The following is a 24,906-nucleotide window of genomic DNA, read 5'->3' as shown; positions in this document are numbered from 1 at the left end:
GGATAATTCCCTACAATCACCGGCAGTTTCACTTTACCCGGCAATCTTCTCGTTTCACGGAATGGACGTGTCGATATCCTCGGCTTCCAGATTTTGCCTTCGGCTCAGAATTATAGCCAGAATTCAACGAATATTCAGAGGCACGTACAGCTGAGTTATATATAAACGAAAGCTTCATCGATAACGTTGAATTTGTATCTCTAATCTACTTGCTAGTTATTGATTCTTTTTAGGTAAAAATCTCCATTGTATAAGTCTCAGCTGTATAGTCGCTATATGCGTACAAATCGCGAAAGAGACAATCTAAAGTTATATTTTTAATTAGTAAGATAATAATAGTGTAATAAATCATTCGTTTGCTGTAACGTCCGTATATTTCTTTAAATTCAATACTTCTGTATTTCCGTTTCAATTCATGCAATTTTTGTTAGTAGCCAGTGATAGCGTGACCAACTCGGAGAAATACCAATTTCGAAGAGCTTTTGTAAGCACGCACAGCTTCGACTTAACGTCCGAGCGATTTTTCTCGAGAAAGTTGCAAAAGAAATTTGCGCGAAATCTTGTTTCAAGTTAAAAGAAAAGTTATTTTTAAAAGTTAGTAATTACGAAATGAAAATCTTCACTTCTTTCGCTTTGTGTTCATTTTAAATATTCTATGATTTTTTTAATTTATAGATGTTATATACTATAATTCATTGTATTCATTATTATAAAGATTAAAGAAAAATAAACAGTATAAATAAAAAATGTATAAATTTGTTCCTCTCTTGAAAAAAGATTATACGTAATTTTAAGCGATGTAATTACATCTCTCAAAATATTTAACTCATTATTCTTCATCAAAGCTGAATATTACTGCAGAAATTTGAAAGAGGCAATCTCAATCGTATCTTCTCATCTCAATTGGGAAGCGCATCGTTCACGGTATGTACCCGTTTGCAAATGAGACGATGATTTCCCAAACTTGATTCCAGCAAATTGCGCAATAACCAGCTTCGTGTAATAACCGGCGAGACCTTAGTGGTGTTGGTTGCCAACGCGGTATACGGGGGATGAATGCGCATAGTAATATGTCGCGTCTAGTGCATGTGCACGAAAAGTTTTGTCATTCGGCAAAACTTCGCCGAAATGGACGATATGTAGGGCGAACCACCGATGAAATTTAATCAACGATACACTCCACCATTCCGCGCTTTACAAGTGCACTGATATTGAAAAGACGAATCGTTGTTTATGTTAGTAGAATGAAGCATCAAAGTATGCGCAAACGATTATTAAACATATATACCATATTTTCAATTTATAGTAATATAAAATAGATTTAATTATATTTTTGCATTAATAAATTCCACCGATATTTCTCCTTTCATTAATCTTTTCAATATAAATAAATACGAATATTTTCACCAAAATTAATAGCGATACTATATTGTCTTACCGTTTCTTTAATTTCTAGTTCTTTAGTTATTTCTAGTAATTTTAATAACATTTAATTCTACTAAAAGCTTCATCTATAATTTCTCTTTTTAATATAAAATCAGCAAAATCATATAAAATAAAATCAGCAAAATTATAAAGAAAAATAGGATGGCTACAAAATAGAAGCTATTATTTTGAGAAAAAGGCATTTACTTTCAAAATTTGTGACATATATACTTCTCTTCTGATTTTAACAATCAGTTAACTAATTACCTCTGTTTTCGTTAATTAAGACATAAAAGTTATCACTTCAGCGCAAAACATATAAAATTAATACTTCCATCCATTCGTAAATTTATACAAACACGATTTAGCGTATTTCTGGATGAAAGGATTTGATCCATTGACAGCGACGCGCATATCGTTGTTTCATCTCGAATTGAATTGATACATGGAAAATAAAAATATATACTTTCCTTGCAGTATTTTATTTCGCGAAAATGTGTATCGACTGGACAATCTGTATATAAATTGCGCTTGAAACCGTTAATACCTTTAAAATCCATGTATAATATCTACATAAAACCTCGTTCGCGTTTATTTTCGCGGGGTAAAGCAAAAGCACTCGGTCCAGTGGCTTTGAAAAGGTCTGTGTGCTCAGGGTTCGTATAGAACGAATCAATCCGATGGAAAAAGGGTAATTTCTTTTTTGTTTTGACAATAAATATATTGTCGGAATGTGCGGCGGGTGCCATGAAACGAAACGAAATCACGCACCGGTCAGGCGCGTAAAGCGCATCAAATTCGGAAGAGCGATTCCAAGGATCCCGATGAAGATCCTTAGCTTTACCGGTCCTCACTTCGATTTAATTGACTGTGTCCCGGTAGGATTATCCGCAGGATTTTAGGTTCGCCCGCCTTAATCCACACATTAAAGTCAATCCCGGGTTCATCTCATGCACGACACTGACATAAAATATACACACGAAGCTGTGCGGCTTGTAGACATTTCCATTACGGATAGAACAGATTGACGATACGGAGACAATCATTATGGCGCTACGTGATTGTCTCGTAGATTAACCCTTCTGTTTGAAACTGTTCTACGCCATCAAAGTAATGAAGGTACTCTTATTAACCTATCGTATCCTACTTTAATTATACATTTTCGAAAGACACTAAAGATAGAATCCGCAATTCTTTACTCCAGATCTATTATTCTTTTTTCGAGAGAAATCGCCGTTACATAAAATTATATCCGCAAAAATTGCAAACCATTGAAAAAAAAGTGAGTATTAAATTTATATAAAAAGTAAATTCAATTGCACACATTTATATATAATATGTTAAATTTTCTATGACGATAGTAATAAATTAAGTTCACATACATCAACATTATACGCCGAGAACTAATCACTCACTGCAATTAATCCTGAATTATTATTTATGCATAGATGCCTAATGCTAATTAAATGCAAATGCTCTCTCGGAACGATAAAGCCTGCGTTTGACACGCCCTTTATTTTAGACGCAAGCGTGGAAGCGCAAGAGATGTCAGACACGTTCAATCATCCGCGGACATTAACCCCCGGACTGTCGGCCGGTTCACGGTTGTTGCACCTCGCAATTCGTTGCACCGGGAGCGCCCTATCACATGTAACGTTACAGACACGCGATGCATTTTATGAATGAAGCCGGCTCGCGCACAGGTTTATGCGGGACCCCGGCTAAAGCTATATGGCCTGCTTCTTCGTGGAGAAAAGTACGCGATTCACTTGAAACGGAGGCTCTCTTTCTTCCTCCTCCCTTTTACGACTGCACCCAACTACGATATTGACTTTTGCCCGCCCTTCTGAGAGCCATTCCGCATTGTTTCTCCAAGCGTTTCCGCGAAAGCGATTCGTGTAATATTTACGTTTTCTCGCAACGACACCCTTGGTTCGCAAGTGACAGTTTTATAAGCGCCATCTTCGAGACAACGGCCGAGAAAATGAGTGAGCCGACTCGAAGAATTTTACCTCACGAGAGCTGCCTCTTAAAGCTCGAGCGTTTTATAGCGAGATTTACCAAGTGTAACGACATATATAGGTACCATACCTGACGAGCGAGAATTTACGCGAGAAATGCATAAATCGAAAACTGTGCGCCGAGCCGAATCAGATTTGAGAATCATTAAAAAGTAGTAATCGTAAAACAGCAGTATAAAAAGATATAGTAAAATCGTGATAGTGACCATGTTGCGTCACATCGTTTTTCCCGCCACGTAAAAAAAATCAAATAAACAAATAATCATAGAAAATATTATAAGATCTTATAAACACAAAAAGTTGATTCTCTCTATAATGTAATACGACTCTCTCTTCTTTTATTAGGTTTTATTTCATATAAAAATATATATAGAGAATTGTAAAATCGCTAATTAATGTTGTCATATTAAGGCTTAATTACTGCATGTTTTGAGATTGATAATAGTGGCGAACTTTAACGAAGCGGCCTGATGTAATAGGCGACGCAACGAGCAATTTCGAGGCAACCGGCACGGAAAGGAAATTCATTAGCACGCTCGCGCCTTTAAGGCGAGCTCTTCACGCGAGCTTCTCGAACCTTAAGAGGTTCGATCCCATGCACCCGACCTTGCCGTTCAAGTTCGCGTCTTGCTAATGCTATTTACAAGATGCCTCGGGATCATTCGATTGAGAATTCACGATGCGTTTTAATGCTCGTAAAAGGAAGAGCGTTTGACAACACCTAAGTTTACGATATATAGTGCGCTTCTTATGGTGGTAATAGGATCAAGGTAGGGAATTAGTGACGTCGAAGGGAAACGATGGCGAAATAAACACCGCGGGCACGTGCGTGTGTGGTGCAACCGCGCGTGCATTTGAGGGTGCTCATCCCTTGTATTCACGCTCGCGTGAGCATGCGCGCATTGCTTGAGGTGATCGTGCACGAGATTGGACGAGGAATTAGGATGTGAAGGGCGGGAGGAAGCCGATTTCCATACGGATGGTTCCCACACACTCGCACACGCACACGTGCGTTCTGCGCACGTTCATGTTCTATGGCACCCTCTTACCCCTGATGTACCCTTCTTTGTCGTGGTTTCTTAGTGGTTCAGGAACATAACTACTTAGTTTCGCGGAAACGCCAATTACTCGAGCTATTGGTGATTATATTGATTTGACTTTCTATTAATTAATCTTCATAATAGCCCCTATGCAGATAACAAAACACTCTTATTTAATTTAAGGCAGATTCTATATTTTAACTCTGATTGGAAGGGAAATGATTTACTGTAATATATAAATGTATATACAAATTATTTACGAAAAACGACAATTTTAATATAGATATTAATTGATATTTTTTAGAAATTTTTCTTTGATTATAAATGCGTAAATGAGTGAAATTTAAGTAATCTAATTATCCAAGCTTTTTTTTCTGGGAATGTTACGTCACTGTTGTGATTCTTTCTCCTCTCCCTTATTGTTCCTCGTCCTTTATTGTCGCTCCCACGAACCTTCGCAAACCAGAATTTCGCCCCAGCGGCATAAGCAAATAACGTGTTTATGCATTTGCATGATGCTTCCGTAACGCGAACCACCCCAGCGAAGCTCGTTGCGCAGAACGGCGAGATACGAGACGAGGCGTATTTGTAATCCGAAACCGCCGACTCCCAAACGGCATCCACCACCGGAATGGATTTTACGTCCATGGAACGCGCGATTACACGTCGTTGCGAAATTAATAGGCATGCATTTGAACACGAACGAGCTTAGTCGTCCATTGTCAGTATCTCATAATTTTTTCTAATTTGCTTTCAACAAGCATACAATATGAAAGAAAATTTTTCAAAAGAAATAAACAATAATTATAAATACTTCAACAAAGAAAAATGTAATATAACAAACGTGTTGAACGATGTGTTAAAAATATTGTATAAAAATTAATTGAATGCACACAAGAGTAATTTACTATGCTATATGTTAAAACGACTTGCTGTTATGTGCTGTAGAATGCTCGATACTGAAGAATTTCTACATGGACGCTTCATTTCAATCACGTTCGTTTGCTATACTTGAATAAATTTCTGACAATTTATTTCCTTGTTGATTATAACGGGCGAAGTGATTTATTAAAACATTTTTTTGCCAGTAAAAAATTCCGTGCTGAGGCAGTTAATGCATTATGTATACGGGTAAAATTTGGTGTCGCAAAGTCATCGAGCTTACAAAATGCTATAATAGTTTTTAAAGCATCATGCGTTAATCATATGTAAATAGGGCAATGATTGAAAGATAATGCCATTGTATTACGACGGTGTATAGATGTACCTCCACTACTGCGCGATGGAACACACATTATTTTCCGGTCAATTTTTAATCAACTACGCATATGGTCAGTTTGTACGATGTTTATAAAATTGTACCCCAAAACTGTAACGCATGTTATCATTCTCTTTAAAAATTTCACATTTCGAATATTTTCCGAGCCATTTCGTGTAAAAGACAAATTGCCATAAAATCGGACTCATCTATCTCAATGAAACGCACCGCTATTTGTAGTAACGGGATCTTGGGATTATCGTCATTATCGTCGTTAACATCGTCATCGGCATCATTAAGCCAAAAGTGTGTGTCGTTTGCGGCTTAACAGCAACATACAACCCTCCTCACGCGATCCCCGACTTTGATTTTACGAGCGGATTTGTCACGCGGATAAGATTAAATATGAAGCAAAACGAGAGAGATAATAAGGTGCAACGTAAAAAAGCGAAGTGACGCTTTCTCCTTCTCTTACACAATCTAAATTAATCTGGAATAGATATTTCCCAATATATATATGATACTAATTTGTATTAGGATAAAAATTATTTAACATGATTGCTTAAGGAATCCAAAAATTCTTCTTTACTTTACTCTCTTCAAAGGGGGAGGAGGGGGCTCAGAAAGGTCTTCTTATCCAGAAGGGAAAGAAAAACCAGAAGGGCCAGAGAAGGTCCTTTACAGATGTACATACAAAACCGCGCGTTTTCAGTTCAAATTAAGGGAGAGTAGGTACACGAAGCATCGAAAAGTCGCTTTGCATATATATAAAGCTGTGCAAGTTAGATCAGTGCAATATTTTCAGTGCGATGAGATTCATTTGATGTAAGAATGACAATTATTTTATGAACGTAGCGACGGAATAATAATAATTGATAAGCCGCATCTTTAATTCCTATTTTTCATTTTAATTCTTATTTTTAATAAGTAAACCGCGTTTTACCTATTTCAATAAATATAAAGCCGTACCTTAATCGGGTTTATGGGTTATTAATCGAAAATTAAACGCAGAGTAACAATCATAAATTCTAATAATCATAGGTTTAGTATATATCTTTTTAGAGTCACTTGTAGCCATTGCATATTGAAAAATATTGCAATGATGTATCGTTTGAGAGTTGCTAAATGTATGATAGCGTTTGTGGCTTCCACGTATCTATATGAAACAACGTTAAATAATAAAATATGCTAGTCGCGCGCCAGCAACTGTTACAAAGCATTTCACATTTTATAATATTTACGCTAAATTTTTGACAATTTAAATATAGTTGTTTATTTTCGAATTGAGAGTTACAGTGTCTATTCGCAGTTTCACATTTTTAACCCAATCGTGTCATCGATGTCGCGCAATGCAACTTTCTATTTCAAGCCCGATGACAATAAGTTTGCACGTAAAGTGCAAAAAGAATCGGCTTGCATTTTACAGTATGCGCAAACGGACTCGTCCACAATATGTCACCCTTACTAACAGCGCTGGAAAAACACGAAAATATTCGTAATGCAGCTCCGTAAAAAGCTTGGGACATAATCATCCAGAGGAAGTAAATTGAATTGAATATTGGATAATACAACATCGCTGAGAGAGAGAGAGAGAGAGAGAGAGAGAGAGAGAGAGAGAGAGAGAGAGAGAGAAATGTAGACTATGTAGAGCATAATGCAAAATATCATTTGCATTATAAATCTAGAATATCTTTACTTTTACAAAAGTATAACTATGAGAATTGCAATCCAATATTAAAACGTCTGCTTTTTAATTCAAAAACTAAGACGTTGTACTTTAAATTCAAAAGGAATTCTTCTTAACCTGCAAAACTGCAATATTTATAAAACGTTTGTATAAGCATCATACTTGAGTAAAAGCTATACGTTCATCTTTTATGATCTACGTGCAGTAACAAAATCGCAAGTATATACGTCACAGATTGCGAAATTGCATGTCTCTTGAAAGATTACAGAAATCTTTTTCGATATAAGTTGGCGTGCCATTTCCACGTGCTTTTGCGTGCAAGTGTTATATCTCACGACAGAATTTAATGAAGTCCTCCCGTCCTCCTTGCAGGCGACAGGTGAATTTCGCTTTAGTTTTAATAGCCCGATGCGGAAATTACCCCTTTGATATTTTATCTCTTTATTTAATAATATAATTAATTCGGTATTTTTTTATTTCTGCACGTCAAGCGCATTCACGCTCTCCCCCCACACGGTCTATCAGATATTCAAGTGCAGAAGTAGATATAAAATACAGGCAATTTAATTTGTAAATTTTCAAAATTTGTTACAAGAGTCGGCTTATAATTCAGAATAATCTTCAAATAGATAAATTTGAAAATAATAAAAAATATCGCTTACAGAAAAATTTCATTAATGTTTAATTACATATTTCTTTTGATGTGTTTCGAGTTTTGGATTTAAATAGAATATACGTTAATAATTAAATGCATTAATGATTAAAAATTGTAATTACATATAAGAGATTTTACGCAAAATTGTTTTTCAAGAAAACACTTGAAACTATTTGCTCACCGATAAAAATTTTATGTGTCCTTCTGTTCCCTATGATGGGAATGGAGGCGAGCAAATTTCGCAGCTACCACGTGCATTCCCATTCTCAGTATATGCATGTGCGAACCTCTGTCGAGCCTATAAGCCTTGTGCAAATGCGAGTACACGCGCGTGTCAATGTGCATAACACTTGGTATTACTGCACATCAGCGGTGCGGCGTGACTGCGCATCCGTTTGCTTAGCCACGACTGTTAATTTCATCGGTATATTGAGCATATTTGAGCGTATACGATGTCTACCGTCCAACGTTAAATGATTGGCCAATCCGAAAGGTTAAACATTGACTCTGTCGCGGGTGTCCATACCTACAGTCGTTCTTGTCACCTTCCTCTCGTTTTCTCTCTCACGTTGGCGTCACGTACGAAAGCGATTGCCACAGTAGTTATTATTGCATTTACAATAATTATAATATTAAACGGTGTTCTCGGTACCGCGCGCGCGCGTGCGCGTGAAGGGCGGAATTATTTTACATCCGAATGTTATATGAAAATTCTGTATGTATGCCTATCGAATGAAACGATCGTTCCTCACTGTCCTACTATACTAAAAGCGTTATTCTCGGACCCTCTTTTAGCCAGAACTTTAATAACAACTCCGCAAATGGCAGCGAATCATGAAAGTTCGGATAGAAAGGAAGGAATCTCAATAACGTTAAATTACATAAAATTACATATGGCAATCTGTGTGCCTTTTTGCCGCATAACCTATCCTTTCGAATCGTCGCCGATCCTTTTATTACTTTTTATTACCTTCTCTGCGATCCCAGAAGCCCTCGCCTCGAAGAGTTATAATTGCTAGCGGGAGAACGCGGAAAATCGCTGTCTTCGCCGCCCACCATGAGCTTTTTCACGATCGGTGAAACTTATCGCTCGTTATTACTCGCATTCCACCGTTTGGACCGTAATTAGACCAGATGCTTCAAGAATTACGATGGTTCGATGTCCAGGAATGCGTCAGAAATGCTCTTTCCGCGCGATTGAAAATTGTTTTAAAGCGTAAATATCAAATATTTGAAATAGCGTTATTATTAAACATGAAACAATTTCATATTTGATCATTAATTCTATATTATCGCAAGATTAAAACGAAATACATATTCTATCAATTTTATAATATAGAAATTGACAATTGCACAATATTAATATTAATGAGAGAGTGAATTTATATAAGGATTCGACGCAAAAGTCAATCTATGAGAAATAATTGATTTCGTTCGTTGTTTTTTATTTTGTTGCAAACAATTAAGAAAGCAAATATCAAACAATAAGTTTCGGCGCTCTTTTGCAAATTGAGTTCTGATACCAAACAATCAAGAGACACGGTAGTGTCTCGCGCCAAGTACGCGCGAAGCGAGACGCACCGTGACTCTTTTACGCGAACGCATGAGTTGCGAGTATCCGAGATTTTGAGATCTCAATAACGAGTGAACGGATCAACTTCTAAGTAGGTTCGATCGATAGCTTGGGGTTTGATTTATAAATAAGAGTCTTTTTTTTTCGTTACGTGCCCTACGAGCGAAGATATTGCAATGCAAAGACCAAATGTGGAAAATTTTTTTTTAAGAAACGTCCACGTCGGACAAAAATGGCGGCTGGTGTGTCACTTTCCCATTTTGACACGAGAGTGCACTCGTGCACTGTCGCAGTGCGTGACAGTTTTTTACAACCTAGAAAAGGATAAGTGTAAGTGTGTGATAGTCGTGACCGTTGCCGCGTCGTGACAGATAGTGAAATATATATAAGTATTGACCGTAAAGAGCTGATGCCGAGATATCTTTAAGAGGGAAGGTGTATCTACAAAATCGTACAAACACGTACGTATATGTTGCCTTGTAAAAGTTGTCAAACTGTATGTTTACGCGAGCGTTACTTCTGTAGTAACTTACGATAATTTATGCCGGGATTACGATGAATTTAACGTAACGGGACGCGACGGACGCGAAGTAACGTAACGTGAACTTAAGAAATTACGATCGCCGTAATTTAAAGATAACCTTAATCTTAACCTTCTATTCATACCAAGCTGTCAAATCATTTCTGAAATGCACGCTGCTTCACGTTACGGCGATCGTAATTTTTTAAGTTTACGTTACGTTACTTCGCGTCCGTCGCGTCCCGTTACGTTAAATTCATCGTAATCCCGGCATTACTCGTTTACGCGGGATGAATTATCATAAGTTGCTACAGAATCTCCATTTACGTGGAGGAATTATCGTATAAGTTACTACGGAAGTAAAACGCTCGCGTAAACATAGTATACGTGACAGATAGTGTGTGTGTGTGTATGTGTGTACTACGTTTACGCGAGTGTTACTTCTGTAGTAACTTACGATAATTCACTCGTTTACGCGGAGTAAATTATCGTAAGTTACTACAAAATCCCGTTTACGCGAAGGAATTATCGTAAGTTACTACAGAAGTAACGTTCGCGTAAACGTAGTGTGTGTGTGTGTGTGTGTGTGTGTGTGTGTGTGTGTGTGTGTGTGTGTGTGTGTGTGTGTAATTAAAATTATTTATATTTATATTATACATGTATATAATTTATTTAGTATTTATAGGATGATCTCTCTCTCTCTCGGCAGCAGGACGAGAAAAGCGGAAAAGCGACAACAATATTTCGACAGATTCGATAGATCGTATAGATGACATGCCCTTTTTAGAAGAGGATGCGTAACACTACAAAACGCATGATATCAGTACAAAATTACCTTTTTCAAAAAAGGTAAAAAAGGGCGCCAAGTACACGCGTGGTTGTTACCTCGAAAAAAAACCCAAGTGGTAGTATCATTAATTTTATTCAAAAATAAATAAAATCTATTCTAACCTAGGTGGTAGTAGCTTTATTAATTTTTAAACAAAATTATTAAATTATAAAATAAAAATATTTAATTAAAATAAAATAAATAAATTTTTCTTGTAAAAAACTTGGCGCTGCTTTTTTAAGGTTCTAAAAAAGCAGCGCCAAGTTTTTTACAAGAAAAATTTATTTATTTTATTTTAATTAAATATTTTTATTTTATAATTTAATAATTTTGTTTAAAAATTAATAAAGCTACTACCACCTAGGTTAGAATAGATTTTATTTATTTTTGAATAAAATTAATGATACTACCACTTGGGTTTTTTTTTGAGGTAACAACCACGCGTGTACTTGGCGCCCTTTTTTTACCTTTTTTGAAAAAGGTAATTTTGTACTTTTAATTTACAGTTTGCGGTATGCGCGCTCGTTGTACAAAACGTTTATTGAAACTCACGATTTCATTTAGCAAAAGAGTAAACTTATCGGAGCCATTAACTTAATACTGAACTCAAGTTTCGAGTGATCCTCGTAATTGAATCGCGTGCGCGCGAATGCCTTTATATCGAGTGTATCTTATTCGAGCTCGTCGTTATAATTAAATCAAACAGTTGCTTTTATATCCGCTGGTCGAGGCTAATTTCTCCGCGATGCGATAGCAGAATTTCGATTGCTAGTAATTTTCATATTAAATAGCGCGATGGACTGTAACCTGGCAGATGACCGATATTCAAATTGCACGCCAGCTAATGAATCATATCATCCCGCAATCTCATCAGACATCTCATTAACCTGTAGAGGACGGGAAGCCTATTTTTAGGCTCCACGCGCTTAGTTTTCGTAGTACACCATTTTAACACATATATATGGAAGTTATAAATAAAAATCATAAAAAGTCATGAAAAAACTTGCATGCCCGTCCTCTAAAGGTTAAATTTGTTCTTTAAGCGCCGTTGAATGCGTGCACGAACATTCGTTCATTATGCTATCAATAACGTAATAAGTCGAAGCAATTTAGATTTGTTATGCTCCGTTTAAGGGGGGAAACCACTGTGACGGCCGGAAAAAAATGCTATTTTCATGAATTTTTTTCGCGAGAAATAATAAATTTAATCAAATTGGTTTGTTATTTCTTTAACATATATATATTAAACATATTGTAAAACAAAATCATTAAAAAATATTAATATTTGCGCCTTCAGCGTGCGTGGTGCCGTGTGTGTACCTCCGCAAAAAAAGCTGGGCGGTCGCATATCTCGGTCAATTTTTATCCAAATGACTTGAAATTTGAACAGAATGTTTATAACAAAATGACGCAGTTCTAAAAAAAAATTCGAGATTTAGACGAAAATTTTGCTATTTTTTAAATTGTTATTCAAAAACTAATTGTCCAATTTAAAAAATCGTCGATAAAAATTGACCGAGTTATGCGACCGCCCAGCTTTTTTTGCGGAGGTACACGGCACCACACGCTGAAGGCGCAAATATTAATAATTTTCAATGATATTTTTTTACAATATGTTTAATATATGTATTTTATATTTTAAAGAAATAACAAACCAATTTGATTAAATTTATTATTTCTTGCAAAAAAAATTCATGGAAATAGAATATTTTCCGGCCATCACAGTGGTTTCCCACCTTAAATGCGTGTATCAAGTGCAATTTATATATTCTCCCTAAAATATTTTAAGTAATGTATTTTTTCTCTTGAGTAAAATATAGATAGATTTAGAACAAAATAAAACGTGCATTTTGGGAATAAAATCAGAAATAAATTTTTGTTAAAATTTATAAAATTTTGTTGTTAATTTGATCTCTAACATTGTAAATGAAAGGGGAAAAACGATCATAATGTCCATCCAGAGTACTTTCGAGAAAAATATATTTTAAGTTTCAAGACATTAGATATCTTTTTGAAAAATGTACTGACAGAGTGAATATCGGAATGCATAGTAATTACTTAAATTGTTAGTGTTTACATTGTATATACGTTAGATTCTGATGGACTTCTTCTCACAAGTGCGTGGGCTATTATATATCGCTTTATTTACATATATTTTATATAATTCCGAAATATACTTTTTAATTAATTATTAATTAATTTTTAATTTATTATTTATTCTTAAAATTTTTATTGTGACAGAAATTAATTTCTTTCATAAATAATTAAATTATACCATTATAAATGTATTATTGTGTATCTATATATATTTTAGTCATAAAGTTATCTCCCTTCTTTAAAACTTACTATTGTAAAGAAAATTTGATATTTTCAAAGAATAATCACGTGTATAACGCCACGAATATGTCTGCCTCGTGAAAAATTACGTGGAAGACTATATGCGGTCTTGTGTATTCTCAAAATAGCCTGTCATTGAAGCTTCGTCGCCTGTAAGAGAGGGTTCGTTTCGAGCTCAAGAGGTGCACAACCCTTCGACGAGGTCATTCGCGCGTATACAATGGATAAAGAAAGTATATATCATGACTTGTAGATAGCCTTTAATGTACCACGGTAATTAAACTTACACGTCTCGTATATATATTAGATAGACATAAAAAGATAAAAGAAAACAGGATATAAAAACAGGAAATAATAACATCTTTTCAAACAAAATATGATAAAGTAAATTTACGAGAAACGTAACAAAAGTATTTATTTAAAAAAAAATTAAGTCATGGAAATACTTTCTCTGCGCATTAACAAATATTCTGTTATTTTTCAGAGCACACCTGCAAAGATTTTCGATGCACTCAGAATGAATTCTGCATCGAGACGGATCTCCTTTGTGACGGCGTGAATCACTGTGGCGATGGATCTGATGAGGCCACTTCCACCCTTTGTGCCAGTGAGTTCTAATTACTACATGTTTATTATTCTTTCGAGACTTGATCTTTTGCTATTAAAAATTTCAAACGTAGAAGTTTAAACTCAGGTCTTGGAAATTAATGTTAGCTGATATATTAGAATAAAAATATTAGAAAAATAATAATTAGAAAATAATAGATTTATAATCTGTCTATCCTAATTAGAACAGTTTATCGTTGATGACGCCGTATTGTATATATTATTATTTTGAATGCTAGTAATTAACATTATAGACGGTAATAATATGCTAGTTAACATGAAATCAATATGTTCGCTATCAAGGTATATCAAGGAACTATGTATACGTATCTTTTAAGACACGCTATATTTAATGAGCAAAGCGATTTAGATCGTAAAGATATAATCTCGCATGATTTAGTATGATTACTCATACGTTGGTTTCAAAAAGGTAATGAAAAAATGTAAATTTCAAAAATATTTTACCAGCAAAAGTTAGTCGTAAATAACTTTAATTCGGGAATGAAATGGTTAAAATGAGATAAATTTGTACAATTCATAAATCTCATTTACAGAAATATAAAGGTTTCATAAAGTATGGTGAGCACGTGTATATATTATGTGTCGGTAATAATTTTATTTATTAAATTTCGCGTAATTTATATATGGAAAGCAAGATTTAATTTCTTTCGCATTGATAAACTCAGAGTTTCTATTTTTTTTCACCCCGCGGATAATTACGGTTATATACGGTATACCGATAATTTACCGAGCGCTGTATAACGGTAAAATTGATTTCCCTGATTTTTGTATGTGTGTGAAAATTGTGTTACAATTTTGTAGGTGAGAAACGGTTGTAAATGCGCGCGAACCAAATTTACATAACATTTATGCTAATGGTTGGAAGTACGCATGCGTCGACATCTGAAGAGGTTAATTGCCATGTATTCATTACATATCCAAGAGTAACTCGCAATAGCGGCGGAGTAAATTACAAACTTGTCGCATAATGCTTGCGCTCGCAGGAATTTAGCATATTCTACAGATATTTTGTTAATTCGCCATATTCCTGTCACAATTTCCGACTTCAATTAGCAAACAATTAATTTCCATCATTTCCCGCGGCTTATAACAACGAGCAATATTACGTAAACCAATGTTTAAAAATATGTACCTATTATAGATTTCAAATAACTTTTAAATGCGAGTTATTAAAGGATGCAAAGTGTGTGTGTGTGTGTGCGTGTGTGTGTGTGCAACTACTGGGTCATAATTCTTTAACAATTCTGAAAAAGTTCGCGAAATTTATTATTTACGTGTATGTAGCTTTCTCTGTTATTTTATGCATCGTATAACACTGCGAGCAACCATATCGTTTACTACTACTATCGTAACGATCATCGATTCATTCAAAAATTAATGCCGGTCATAAAATTTTTTATTACTCGCGTTATTTATCGTGGCTTATAACGGTAAAACATGAAGTACATATTGCTATATCGATTTCCTGATTCGACGGAAGTGCACGCGTGTCAGATCTTTGATGAAACGCGTTTAATTATCAAGTATTTGCGCTTTTAACAAGAAGTTCACTCTGTCTTTTTCAATTTTCTTTTTATTATCTTTTGTGATGCGTTGTTTACTAAGAAAAGAATCTCTTTTCTAATAAAAGTTGATGAAAATCGAACCTGTGCAGATATCTCGTTTTATACAGTTGATTAAAGTTATAAAAGATAGTTATATTACGTTGTGTAACTTTTATTATGTAATATTTTTCTCACGCGTTTAGATAACATCTTTTTTCGTATTTTTTATAATGGCTTTAATTTATAAATTAATAAGGTTAATTAATTTTACAGAATTATTGTCACATTTTCCCTCTTATATGTATACGTGCACCATTTTTATTACACTTCGATCGAACTTGAAGCATATCTCTGTTTTTTGAAATTAAACTTTTTTGATTTAATGTATTTTCATTGTAACTTCAGATTCCGAGGCATCGACGATCCTAGGCATGCAGACTACTTGGTTCGCCATCGCCGTTGTTTTTCTGATACTCAGCATGGGCGGCCTGGTAACGGCGGCGGTTCTCTGCTTTTGCAGGCAGCGTGTTCCAACCCCGAGGCACCCCCATAACGCGCACAATGCTCAGTCTCATCCCCCAGTCAGCTTCCCATGTGAGTCACAAAAAACCTCCCTTATACACGTACACGATCGATTCGCGTCGTTGTCGCTGTCGTTGCAACCGCTCGTAGTCGATGCAACCATGTTAGTCAGCTCGTCTTCTTTGTGGTTTTACTTCGCGTACTATTACTTCAAAACACGGGGAAAAACTTTTTCGCTCTCGCAACGGTTGCGTAACGCCGTTACTCTAAGCAACTTTAATATATACGATCGCACGGGAACGTATATAATAAAAATAATTTTTATAAGTTGAATGATCAATATGTTAATTGCTGTTATCAATTGTAAAAGCATTAAATTTTTTTCCCAAATATTTTAATGCAGAGATTGCATCTATTAATTTCTGGGAAATATGATCGTTATTTAGATGAGACGGTCAATTTCGAGAATTAAGAAAATGAGTTAAACTATATAGATAAGTATATTTTAAATATGTACTTATACACTTAAAGCAACTTCTTTTCAAAACAAAGTTATATTTATATAATAAAAAAAATGAAAAGTTAGAGCAACAAAACTAAATTTGAACATCCACAAGACATCCTGTAAATTATTTTCAAAATAGTTTTATATAAATCTCCATTATATATATTTTTTAAATTAAATATGTATTTATGGAAATTCTGTTTCCACCAGCAAGGACTACATTAATAGTTATGAAAATTAATTAATTTTTCTCTGAATATGTTAGTAAGCGCATTTAGCTGATTTGCTACAAAGTTGCGCCCTGCACGGGTCGAGCCAATGATCAAAGGACGCACGCGTTCGCGATTATGGCATAAAATATTCATTTATTTATGCTATCACACGTGCACACACATCAGAGCACCATTATGTCTCATATCATTATATAGAAAAGAGGTCATAGACGTCAGTGCATTCCGTTGTTCCATTGATCATTTCGATATAAATTATAACGTATCTGTTGGATATTTAACTTTTAAACAAACATTTTATATGATATTATAAACCTATACTTTATCACACATCAGGTATCGATATCGAGTTTTCATTAAAAAAAAATAAAATGAAGATTTCAACGGGAGTTTATTAATAACTGAGTGGAATTAGAGCATTATAGTTAACACGTAATTTAGAGCATTATACTAATTTTATGTTTCAATCAAGAATTATTTATTTTATAAGATTCTCACGAAGAGAATACGTTCGCGTAAAAGAGTCACGGTGCGGTCTCGCTCCGCGCGTACTTGGCGCGAAACACTACCGTGTCTCTTGATTTTGTTTTATAAATATAGTAATAATATATTTATTTCTAATAAATGCCTTCTAATTTGCAAAAAAAAACATTTCCATATCATATTCCATTGGTTTTGTTGTTGCATATTAACTATGATCATACAAAGTGATGTGTATCTAAATTCTTGGGTGCATTTTGCGTTAATTAATACGTAATATATGTTTATCTATCAGCACGTTTGTAGATTAACAATGGATTACATATGATAATGAAGGATTGTTCCGGATTCGGAATTATTACAATATAATTACATTTACGAAATGTTACATTATCATGCACGCCGTCATTTCACGTCGCGTGCTGATACTCGATTATGCTGATCTCATTCGAACACCCCCATATGCAGTGTTTACTTTTCATTTGATTGCGTAGCGGTTTACCTCGCACTTCCGCACGTCATCTCGTTCCATGGCAACGATACTAATTAATTAATTTAATCAGATTTGACAGATGCATTTGGCGATCTACATCCGTCAATCATATATTCGTGGTTAACCATCAAATTTATTTGCGGACGGGAGGTTAAATAACACATTCGCGGTTATTCAAATTGTTTCTCGACTTCATCATTTATACGATTTATGGTCTTGCAAACTTGTTTAAATAAACTGTGTACCCTTGTTATCACGAGCAAGTTTTCAAATTGCATCATAAAGTAAACTATTACAAACGAACCAGATGTAAAAAGAAACATTTGTTAAAATATGATTTCAATGATTATTTAAAGCTATTTGGAAATCTTTTACTTTTACTACAATGTGTTCCAATTTTTCTTCCTACGTGGAATTTTATTAATACTATAAGTACTAAAGAACTCGCAAGATTATGCAAATAGAGAGAAACATTCTGTATGTTACATAAAATATAATCAAATTTATTTATTTCTGTGTGCGATTTATATTTAAACGATATATGCTTTCGCAATATAAATTAATCGAGAAATTAATCATGCAAATCGTACCATTTGTTATTTCATTGATATCTTATCTTTCTAGCCGTGTTTGACGTCTTAGATTTTTTTCTATACTGTGTCAGGCTACTCTCTTAGTAAAGGCTGTTTCTTCTTTATCTTCATACGTGCAACGCCTCTGTCTTTAATAAATAAAACACGTAATGGTAACAAACATCTCACGACGCGAATTCGTGACATCGTTACGCGAACTCACGACTTTTCAATACAGAACAAAGCCGACCTAAATATCTGCGGTCGGCGCTGAATTAATCAGAAACCATCGACGCGATTGAATCCCACTCGCTGCTATAATTAAGCAGCGAGATGATCGATAGGCCATTGCGATATTCCGCCGCTTACAACGGGCGTTATTTATTTACGCGTAATAACTGGTATTGCATATCGGCGGCTGCGACGCCGACGGTGCAACGAAATTAGAGAGCGGATGCAGATGAAAAAAAAAAAAAAACGGGAGGAAAAACCCGAACAAAACGCACGTTGGTGTTTTCATTAAACGATCGATCGCCATACCACCGTTCGGTTCACTCGCGCTCGTTTTATAATATCGTTTGGCTTTCTGCGATTTCAATCGGCTAGCATTTCTAGCGCGACGCTATCGCGATGTTTGCCGCAATTTCAATCGATGTATCGCTGTTGTTTTTTGGTCCCCCGATAATCGATAGCAAATAGCGCGTGCCTCGCGGCTTGTGCGCGTCCCGTTTGTTTATTGCCATTACTAACTGCGAAAATCGAGAAAGAGGTTGGGGAGATAGAAAAAGGAAGGAGGGGAGGGGAAGGGGCGGGAACGAGAACGAGAGTGGAACTCGCACTCGCGTTTAAATTATAGTTTAATATACGAGAGTTGGGATTCTATCTCTGCCTCTCTGGGTGCGTCGCGCGCGATGCCGCGCGCACTGGAAATTCGATTATCCCAAACTAATGGCAGACGAGCGCGACGGATAATTAATTCCCGGAGAAACGCGCGCTTTCGGCTGATTAATGGAACAACGTCTGTCTCCGTGCGCGCAGTTTTGCACACATCAGGCAACACGATCCAATGCGCTAAGTGATACGTTTTCGGCAGAAGCAGGGTCGAGACCATCGAGCAAACGAGCGCGAACAAACGCGAATGAACAACTTGCTTCATTAAGTGGTATTATGGCGGCGCCATTCACATTCACTGAAGCAAATTATTCATTTGCATTTGTCCGCATTTGCTTGATCTAAATCTAGCTAGTATAAATAGATAGTGATCTGTTTTTTTTTTCAGTATATTATAAATAGAAAGAGAGAGAAAGAGAGAGAAAGATAGATAGATAGATAGATCGCTATATTTATTATGCGCTCCAGGATAAATCCTCTTAAGCGCAAAAGCCATAACATACAATAAAATACATGACTAAAAACTAAATTACATGTGTGTGCGTGCTATTACACGCGCGTCCGCAAGCATTAAGGATTTAAAGACTAGAGTCATTGCTTAATAAGTAATTATATAATTTGTGTTTAAAAATAATTAACGACTCTGAATTACGCAGATCAGGCGGAAGACCGTTCCAAAGTTTAGCCGCTCTATAGCTAAACGACCGTCTATAAAACTCCGTACGACACAGAGTCAAAGTGAGAACGTCACCCAGAGCTCGAGTATCACGCTGAGTCATGTTGCATCTATATTCAAATTTATTATATAGGACACAGGGAATCTCCTAGAGTGCAAGATGGAGAAAGTTAAGTTGCCAATAAAATAATTCCGCCTTGAGCTTATCTTCAGCCAATGAAGCCTTTCAAAGTATGGAGTGATATGTTCGTCTCAGCCAGCTTGAAATATAAAACGTACGCAAGCATTAAATGCTCTCTGCAGCCGCAAGTTTTGCTCACCCGTTATATCAGTGAGGACAGCGCAGCAGTAGTCAAAGTGAGGCAAAATCAGGGCGGTTATTAACCGTACCCGAAGAGCAAGCGGAAGCAGGTGCTTGCACAATTTCAGCTGGTACAACGGTGCATTTACCCTAGAGGTCGTTCTGGTGACTTGCTTTTCCCATGAGAGAGTACTAGAGATCATGAGACCCAAACATACCACAGATTCGCTATACTGGATTGCATTCCCATCTACAAAAATTCTTGGCCAATCGTGTTTATGAGAGAGAGAGAGAGAGAGAGAGAGAGAGAGAGAGAGAGAGAGAGAGAATTTATATTTATGGAAAACCATCATTATTTGACATTAATGCAATATAGTGTTAAATCAAGACGAGTTTGAAATACAATAAAGAGAACTATTTAGAACCTAATTAGGACCTAATTAGGATCTAATTAGAAACAAATAGCTAAATATATTTGAATTTACGTTTAAGCAGGATGACCTAATCATTAGTTCTGTTATAAATATTATATCTCCCTAGACCGTTGTTCGATTATCAGTATTTTATCTGCTTTTTTGCGAGTCAATAATTTGATTCATATCAAAATCTTAATAAAAATAAAAGATTTTACTTTATAATTTTTCAAATTTAGAAATTTTTTACGGGTAAAAATTTTTTAATATCTTCGGTTAAACATTGTTTTCAGAGTCTAGCGTTTTTACTGAGGCTGCGTTTCGATATTCACTGCCAGTACGGAAAATCTACAGTTTAAGTCACGTATAAGAAAATTGTAGCTTTTAAGAGTTCTATTGAAAAGTATATGACTCCAATTCTGATTTATTTATAAAATGTTATTAATTTTTATACCAAAAACGTGAAGATGGCAACCAATATTTTCGAATCATTATACATTTTGTATATTTAATCGTCAGAACTTTTTTAAAACGTATCAAAAATCCGGAAATTCTTTAAGGTGGAACCAAAACTCTATAATCAATTATATCGAAATTCTAAAAATAGTGTGCTATCTCCGCAGAGATGAGGGCGAAGTTGTGTGAGCGAAGACCATTGCTACGTCGTCGCCCCGATTTAATGGAGCGCGTCGGCTTGATAACACGACCGTCGCTTATATTTCGAGATTTATTAGTGACGCATGTAACGGAAACTTTTCGCAATAGCATGTTTCGAATATGGTGAACACTAAAACCGCAACAAGCTGCGCGTACGGTGCATGATAAGTTTAATGAAGATTGCAATTTACGCAGTTATGTATTTCAATGTTGCCATCACATTAGGAAAGTACCGTATTGTAAATGTTCTCTAATTTCAGTGCTTCGGGCCTCTTTCACTTTTAGCTACACCTGAATCATTCGGATATAGAAATTAAGACATCTTTCAATCTTCGACCGAGCTTTCTCTTTCCATGGCACGCTGCATTTTCTTATTTTTTTTAGGTATATTATCAATTGAAATTCTCTTTCACATCTCAGTCTGTATACCAATTTCATTTTTCATTGAGATCAAAATTGTAAAATGCATAATATAGAGAGAAATATTTAATTATGTTTAATTTTTTTCATATTGATTATATCTAATTAAAATAAATGAAATATTCTTCTATTATTTTTGCTTTTTGTTGTCAATTTTCACCTAATATTTAGTAGGTGTAGTAATTACTTACACTTCGTGACTGAATATAAGTCCGTACGATAAAAAATGTTCTTTTCACGGTACATTTTTACACATTTTTGATCAATACGCTCGCAAAATACGCATTTTGCGGTTGCGTCAGTTTGTACAGCATCATGCGCGTTTGCACCACCGCCCATGCAGATATTCGTACATCGATGTATGGCATGCAATCTCATATACTGCCGTTTTGTCAAATTTCGTTCGACCGATATTTATTCAAGCCAGTGCCAATCATGCTTCAGCCAAAACCCGTCCGTGGAAAAAGGTCAAATAATTTCGTAGATCGTAGCTAAATGAAAATTAATTTTGAATATAGACGTGAATTCGATTGAAACAAAATTCATGTACCTATCACGATCCGATTAAAACTCGCAACATCTTCGCTGACGCATCTCGAAGAGCGAAGGTATTCAGAATGTATATACCTATAATATATGATTGTACATTATTAGAATCAGTCTAGACACGACACGAATTGTAAATATATGACTGAGAACGACACATCTGACAATGAGTTCAACGAGAATAAGCATATAATCAAAGCATAATAAATAAATACAGCGAGTTTTGTATTATAAATCGAAATAAATGTTCAACTGGAGGGGTAAAAACCACAGTGGTGTAAGTCAAATTTTTTAGAATATTTTCTCGTGTGTAAATTGCATCTATGCACCCGAGGAAATATTTTTAAAAATTTGACTTACACCACAGTGGTTTTTACCCCTTCAACTGTACTATTGTAAAGTGTGAGCTTTCGCCAAATATTTATCGTAAAATCTCTATATACGTACGTGTTTCATGTAGAAACGTGTACACGTTTAAATAAAATTTTCGAAGAATGTATAAATCGAGAAATACTCAACATTTAAATAATTTGATTTAATATTTCGCAATAGCAAATTTTCTTTAGAAAAAACACAAGTTTCTTTATGTAATAATTGTTATGCTCGGAATAATTCTTCTTAAAAACTTATATCAACAATAAAATTATTTCACATTTGCACCAAGAATATGGTAAGGTATCGTCAAGAGAGTATAAAATAATAACTTGCTATATTGTGAAATAATAACTTCTTTCGAAGAAGAAATTATATTGTATTCTGATGGAAATTGAAGAAAATGTAATAGCAAAAGAAGAGAATATATCTTTACAGATGTATCGATATATCGTGTCTGTCTTTTACAAAATAAATGTCGATATTTCATATCTTAACTAAAAGTTTTGCATGTGCATTCTTGATATTTTACTATCTCGGGAATACCGGAGGAGAATGTAGAATAAATGGAGGCAAAAGATACATCATTGGGGCTTTGGCTTTGGTCCAAAAAAGACTCGACAACTCCGTCGATGGTGTTTCCGACCGACTAGGAAAATAGAAAAATACGCTTCGTCTCATTCGCTGTTCTGCGTTTATGTACGCTTCAATAATAAATATAGTTGCAACAGAGTTCGTAATTGAATACACTGAAACGGGGAACAAAACGCAATGCGATTACGTGATAATTAATAAATGATACTTAAAATTCAGAATGATAAAACGCGAAGAGGAAAATGAGCGATCGGAGTATCACGAAGAGTCATTAAGTTTTTAACTGCAGATTAATGAACGTCGAAATATAATAATTCGTATGTATATATACAAAATGACATTTGTATTTATTCACAAACTAATAGTGAAATTAATTCATTCACTGATAAAGCCACGTCCATGGCAATTAATGCAGCTATATGCAATATAACGTCTATTTCGAGTATGTGTACTTTGGGGGGGGGGGATGGATCAAATATAAGCTAATTTAGGTATTTCCGCTTATGCTATTGATTTCATCGTTCGTCCATGTAACACGGATTCCACTTTTAAAATGGAGATTGCAGTATGATTGCCTGATGGGCCGCGCACCACAAATTGAGGTAGCCTGTACTCGATATCGATTTTCTTTGGAAATTCAGTATATAACACGATTAACGGGGATCTACGGTAATTGCAATTTTAACCGTAATTAAGCAATGCACGATAAAAATTGAAATGAACCGTTGTGCAAAAATTAATATTGCTGACAATATTGAAACTCTTATTTCGAGCAAATTGTTTATTGTTTTATTAAATTGTTTTATTAAATTTTTACATTGCATTGATTATTATTATTATTATTATGTATTTATATATAGATATTTCTATTCCATGATGCAATCATGACGCAATATACGATGTTTTTAATTATTAATTGCTCTCATATAAAATTATAAATTGTAATAACGTAACAATCTGTATAATTATTAATTATTTCAATATATAAAAATTTGTTTGACATTTAAAATTTATTATCCCCAATTTAGTCTTTTATAATAATGCTAATTATGAGAGAACGAAATATTTGCTAAATCAAGTTATAATTTTTTCGACCGTGTGATAAGCTCGAATATGAAATAGGTCTTATTAGCTAGATATTCATATTTCCGAGGCATGTTAAAATGCATACTTTCGTCTGTATACAGATGCACGCTTTCCAGTATGAAATGAGATTACCAGTCTATATTTGGAGAATTTTTACGAGTGGCCGGGCTGGTCGGGCGTATGGGGAATTATGTAGGTGAAATACGAATGAGAGCATTCGTCCTTCTCTTTCCTTTTCTCTTTTAGTTTGTAGCTTATGCAAACAAGTTCGTTCCGGTCTTGGCTGGGCTCGAAAATACAGCCGAAAAGATTTTATATTTAAGCAAAGTCCAAATCATTTGTGAAAGTCTATTTCACTATACTGTAAGCGATAAATTTATCTCTCGTTCTAACATTTTAGTTCTAATTTTGGGTGAGATTTGCCATATATTTTTCACTTTCCTCTCTTGGGTCGGTTTTTTTTCTCTTAATTTTTACAGCAATATAACATAATTCATAATTTGCATATAATTATTTCCATAGTAGCTGATGCGGCCGTGACGTGGAGTGGTCTTAGATGACGATCAGTAACTGATAATTTAGGCATTTATAGGCACGTATAATTGGGACAGCTTTTAGACAATCGTAATAAA

At 35.0% G+C, this 24,906-nt stretch overlaps 2 protein-coding genes across 5 annotated transcripts in view; one reads left to right on the top strand and one right to left on the bottom strand.

The window, feature by feature from the left end:
- LOC143900686 (uncharacterized) overlaps window positions 1-24,906 on the bottom strand; it is a 211,514-nt gene that overhangs the window by 159,481 nt on the left and 27,127 nt on the right. The gene's annotated exons all lie outside the window — the stretch shown is intronic.
- LOC143900657 (uncharacterized) overlaps window positions 1-24,906 on the top strand; it is a 180,714-nt gene that overhangs the window by 150,554 nt on the left and 5,254 nt on the right. For all 4 annotated transcript variants that reach the window (XM_077412284.1, XM_077412263.1, XM_077412271.1 and 1 more), the window contains exons 4-5: window positions 13,830-13,952; window positions 15,922-16,110. In XM_077412284.1, coding sequence (XP_077268410.1) covers window positions 13,830-13,952; window positions 15,922-16,110 — 312 coding nt within the window. The remainder of the gene's footprint in view (window positions 1-13,829; window positions 13,953-15,921; window positions 16,111-24,906) is intronic.

This window comes from Temnothorax americanus, unplaced genomic scaffold (assembly GCF_048541705.1).
Source record: "Temnothorax americanus isolate GAGA-0224 unplaced genomic scaffold, ASM4854170v1 Scaffold10, whole genome shotgun sequence".
NCBI classification, from domain to species: Eukaryota; Metazoa; Arthropoda; class Insecta; order Hymenoptera; family Formicidae; genus Temnothorax; species Temnothorax americanus.
The sequence above is the reverse complement of the archived record's forward strand: the minus strand, read 5'-3'. Positions and strand labels throughout refer to the sequence as shown.